Source organism: Salminus brasiliensis (genome assembly GCF_030463535.1).
Source record: "Salminus brasiliensis chromosome 20 unlocalized genomic scaffold, fSalBra1.hap2 SUPER_20_unloc_1, whole genome shotgun sequence".
In the NCBI taxonomy this organism is placed as follows: domain Eukaryota; kingdom Metazoa; phylum Chordata; class Actinopteri; order Characiformes; family Bryconidae; genus Salminus; species Salminus brasiliensis.
Window position 1 is genome coordinate 108,899 of NW_027326636.1, and position 5,000 is coordinate 113,898.

Here is a 5,000-nt window from a genome sequence, read left to right on the forward strand (position 1 = left end):
TCGTCACGTTGGCTGAGGAAACATCACCCAGAAGAGAAGGAGGAGGAGTTAGAACGGACAGATACAGATCCGGACATTGAGCAGAGAGAGTGTGTGTGTGTGTGTGTGTGTGTGTGTGTTACACTGTACTGAATACACTTCAATAAACATGTCTATAACTGAACCTGCTGCTGCTTCGGTCCTTCCCTAACTCCAGCTTTAACATTCAGTAATATGTCCAATGAAGACACTGACCTATGAGCTCCAGCTGCTCAGCTGTGAGCTGAAGACACTGACTATGAGCTCCAGCTGCTCAGCTGTGAGCTGAAGACACTGACCTATGAGCTCCAGCTGCTCAGCTGTGAGCTGAAGACACTGACCTATGAGCTCCAGCTGCGAGCTGAAGACACTGACCTATGAGCTCCAGCTGCTCAGCTGTGAGCTGAAGACACTGACCTATGAGCTCCAGCTGCGAGCTGAAGACACTGACCTATGAGCTCCAGCTGCGAGGCTGTGAGCTGAAGACACTGACCTATGAGCTCCAGCTGCTCAGCTGTGAGCTGAAGACACTGACCTATGAGCTCCAGCTGCTCAGCTGTGAGCTGAAGACACTGACCTATGAGCTCCAGCTGCTCAGCTGTGAGCTGAAGACACTGACCTATGAGCTCCAGCTGCGAGCTGAAGACACTGACCTATGAGCTCCAGCTGCGAGGCTGTGAGCTGAAGACACTGACCTATGAGCTCCAGCTGCGAGGCTGTGAGCTGAAGACACTGACCTATGAGCTCCAGCTGCGAGGCTGTGAGCTGAAGACACTGACCTATGAGCTCCAGCTGCGAGGCGATGGTCAGGTAGATCTTATATCCCCGGATGAACCCTCTCTGGTTAGCGAGGTCTGCAGGCTTCCAGGACAGCAGCACATTCTTACCAGACTGCCTGGCAGACAGAGCCTTCACGTACTGATCAGGAACTGCAGGACAGACAGACAGACACACACCCCACCCAGTCAGTCAGTTTTTACCCCAGACTTCACCTGTCTAGGTTCTGCTGAGACAGTAAAGGACACCCCCCCCAGAGGGACGTCTCACAGTCTAGCCCACGTCTGAGCAGAGAGTGGCGCCTTACCCAGCTCCTGCCCGTACACCTGCCACCTCTGAATCAAGGCTGTAGCTTCATCAGACAGAGCAAACACAGAGAGCCTGTACCGCACGCCAGCCTCCAGAGAACCTACACACACACACACACACACACACACACACACATTACTTTAGTGTGAAAGTGTGACTGAATAGGTGAATGGCTGAATAGGTTAAGAAGGGGGGGGGCTGAATGGGTGGGAATAAACTGCTGGGGGAGCTGAATAGGTGGGGATAACTGTCTGGGGGCTGGGCGGGTGGTTATATGAAAGTGTGTGTTCAGCACTCTGATGAATCTCACCTGATTGGATGGTGGTGCTGCTGGTTAATTCGGGAACCCTCTTCCACTGCACAGTGCAGTGGTCAGCACAGCCTACAGGAACCCACTCCACCACATAGCCTCGGCTGGCGTTGGACCAGGGTTGCCAGGTCAGTTCTAGCTGCCCGTCGCTACCAACCAGCTCCGACACGGGCTGCCGAGAACCTGCAGGAAGGAACACCAACAGATCACACACAGACATCTACTGAGGAGAAGGCCAACACGTGTTCTCCCACCAGCGGCCGGGTCAGCTCACCTGCTCGCAATTCTGGAACGACCACAACAGAGCGCTGGGAAAGGCCCACTGGGTTCCGTGCTGCCACGGCAACAACGAGGTCACTGCTGCGGTTGCTGAGAGTGATGGAGAGATTGGATGCGAAGGGAGGGAGAGAGAGAATCCTCCATCCGTCCTCCTCTCCATCCTTCTGATAGACCTCATACGCCACCAGAGCTCCGTGACTATTACTGACGGAGAGAGGCTGAGAGAGTGCGCGAGAGAGCGAGAGCGAGAGTGAGAGCGAGAGAGAGAGATGTAAACACGGCATTTGGTCTGGTCATTTTTCAGCAGCAAACACTGGGATTATTCCCTTACTTTCCAAAGAATCTGTCCAGTGATTTCACTGTCCATCCACACCCACGTGTCCGGAGCTTCAGGACCTAAACACACAGACACACACACTCAGAGGTCAACATGAACCTACTGGCACCAGGCCTAAGGCAGGGAGCTGTGTTCTCTTTTACTTTTGGGATGATGTCACTAAGTCCTTTTGTGGCTGAATGCAATCAAATCCTCACAGCAATGCTCCACCAAAATCTAGTAGAAAGCCTTCCTCTCTGGACAGTAGAGACAGTTACTCCAACAGAAGCAGGATCAGCTCTTTAATACCCTTTTAATACCCAGAAGAAACAGTGACCGAGCAGGTGTCCCAATACTTTTGTCCTACAGTGTATGTTTAACTGTAAGGAGCAGTAGTAATATTCCAGGGTCAAATGGACCCGGTGCATGACTGATTATCCAGTAGAATTACTCACGGTCCATTGCAGTATGTATGCTGTAGGGGGCGCTCCAGTCTCCCCACCGCCAGAAATTGTGAAAAGAGGCGCATCGTACAGAAACAGAGTACAGAACATCTGGCCTCAGTCCATCCAGCAGGACCGCGGACAAACCCGCGCCCGTGAAGTTACGCTGCGAACACACACACACACACACACACACAGAGAGAGAGAGAAGATGAACTGAACTGTTCTTGCTTATTTGGGTTCTGACACTGTCGAAAAGTTCTCAGAGTAGAAAACTCACAGTGTCGGAAGGCCCCCCAGTGGTGATCAGCACCTGACAGGTCAAATCCAGGGTGTTATAGGCCTGGACAGTCCAGCTCCACTGCAGACTGGAGTTCCACGCCAGAGGAACTGCTGACATGTTCACCGGAGCTAACAGACGCACTGCAGAACAGCCAAAACATGCTATATTATATCCAGTATGAAGCTCTAATAACATTAATATCCAGTATGAAGTTCTAATAACATTAATATCCAGTATGAAACTCTAATAACATTAATATCCAGTATGAAACTCTAATATCATTAATGTCCAGTATGAAGCTCTAATAACATAACTATCCAGTATGAAGCTCTAATATCATTAATATCCAGTATGAAGCTCTAATAACATTAATATCCAGTATGAAGTTCTAATAACATTAATATCCAGTATGAAGCTCTAATAACATTAATATCCAGTATGAAGTTCTAATAACATTAATATCCAGTATGAAGCTTTAATATCATTAATATCCAGTATGAATCTCTAATAACATTAATATCCAGTATGAAGTTCTAATAACATTAATATCCAGTATGAAGTTCTAATAACATTAATATCCAGTATGAATCTCTAATAACATTAATATCCAATATGAAGTTCTAATAGCATTAATATCCAGTATGAAGTTCTAATAGCATTAATATCCAGTATGAATCTCTAATAACATTAATATCCAGTATGAAGTTCTAATAGCATTAATATCCAGTATGAAGTTCTAATAGCATTAATATCCAGTATGAAGTTCTAATTTCATTAATATCCAGTATGAAGTTCTAATATCATTAATATCCAGTATGAAGCTCTAATAACATTAATATCCAGTATGAAGTTCTAATAACATTAATATCCAGTATGAAGCTCTAATAACATTAATATCCAGTATGAAGCTCTAATAGCATTAATATCCAGTATGAAGCTCTGATAACATTAATATCCAGTATGAAGCTCTAATGACATTAATATCCAGTATGAAGCTCTAATATCATTAATATCCAGTATGAAGTTCTAATAACATTAATATCCAGTATGAAGCTCTGATAACATTAATATCCAGTATGAAGCTCTAATAACATTAATATCCAGTATGAGTCTCTAATAACATTAATATCCAATATGAAGTTCTAATAGCATTAATATCCAGTATGAAGTTCTAATAATATTAATATCCAATATGAAGTTCTAATAGCATTAATATCCAGTATGAAGTTCTAATAACATTAATATCCAGTATGAAGCTCTAATAACATTAATATCCAGTATGAAGCTCTAATATCATTAATATCCAGTATGAAGCTCTAATAACATTAATATCCAGTATGAGTCTCTAATAACATTAATATCCAATATGAAGTTCTAATAGCATTAATATCCAGTATGAAGTTCTAATAACATTAATATCCAGTATGAAGTTCTAATAGCATTAATATCCAGTATGAAGTTCTAATATCATTCATATCCAGTATGAAGTTCTAATAGCATTAATATCCAGTATGAAGTACTAATATCATTACTATCCAGTATGAAGCTCTAATAACATTAACATCCAGTGTGAATTCTATGTTTACATAACAACCGTTACCGCGTTCAGTGATGTGGGCGGAGTCATTGAGCTGGACAGCTCCTAGTGCATTAGTAGCTGTGAGAATCCAGCTGTTCTCCCAGTGATCAAAACGACACCGCTTCAAGTCTCTTGTGGCCTCATCACAGCGCCTAACACACACACACACACACACAAACACACATTATCAGTATTGATCATCATATTAATAATAGTGTGTGTGTGTGTGTGTGTGTGTGTGTGTGTGTTAGCGTACCTGTTGTTGAGAGTGTAGCTTGTAAGTAAAGACCTCCTCCAGAAGCCGGTATCTCGTCCTCTCCTCCAGCTGCACTCAGCCTTCTGCAGGTCCCGGGTCTCACACTCCAGACCCTCATCACCTGGCGGGTCTGAAACACACACACACACACACACACACACATTGGGTTTAGGGAATGAGGTGGGCTTTGGGTTGAGGGTTGAGGGTTTAGGGGTGGGTGTGTACTATATAGTGGCTGAGCTGTCGCTTTAATAGGGCTGGTGGTGGAGGAAGAGGAGGGCACTCACAGCCCACGAACACCACGGCGCCGGTCAGGATGGTGGTCGATCTGGAGCAGCAGACAATGTTGGTGCCGGAGGCTGTGGATTTGGGGAGGTTGGTCACCGTGGTGGCGAAGCTTCTGCGGCTCAGCCTGGTCCCCACCATCGTC

General features: G+C 45.3%; 1 protein-coding gene across 1 annotated transcript in view; it reads right to left on the reverse strand.

Moving 5' to 3' along the window:
* The window catches only part of lifra (LIF receptor subunit alpha a), a 35,246-nt gene that overhangs the window by 19,994 nt on the left and 10,252 nt on the right, over positions 1 to 5,000 (reverse strand). The window contains exons 5-15 of the mRNA XM_072671854.1: positions 4,858 to 5,000; positions 4,571 to 4,700; positions 4,336 to 4,466; positions 2,733 to 2,875; positions 2,465 to 2,618; positions 2,025 to 2,089; positions 1,689 to 1,911; positions 1,415 to 1,597; positions 1,103 to 1,204; positions 798 to 947; positions 8 to 12 (exon numbers count right to left, since the gene is read on the reverse strand). The exon at positions 4,858 to 5,000 is cut by the window's right edge and continues 133 nt beyond it. Coding sequence (XP_072527955.1) covers positions 8 to 12; positions 798 to 947; positions 1,103 to 1,204; positions 1,415 to 1,597; positions 1,689 to 1,911; positions 2,025 to 2,089; positions 2,465 to 2,618; positions 2,733 to 2,875; positions 4,336 to 4,466; positions 4,571 to 4,700; positions 4,858 to 5,000 — 1,429 coding nt within the window. The remainder of the gene's footprint in view (positions 1 to 7; positions 13 to 797; positions 948 to 1,102; positions 1,205 to 1,414; positions 1,598 to 1,688; positions 1,912 to 2,024; positions 2,090 to 2,464; positions 2,619 to 2,732; positions 2,876 to 4,335; positions 4,467 to 4,570; positions 4,701 to 4,857) is intronic.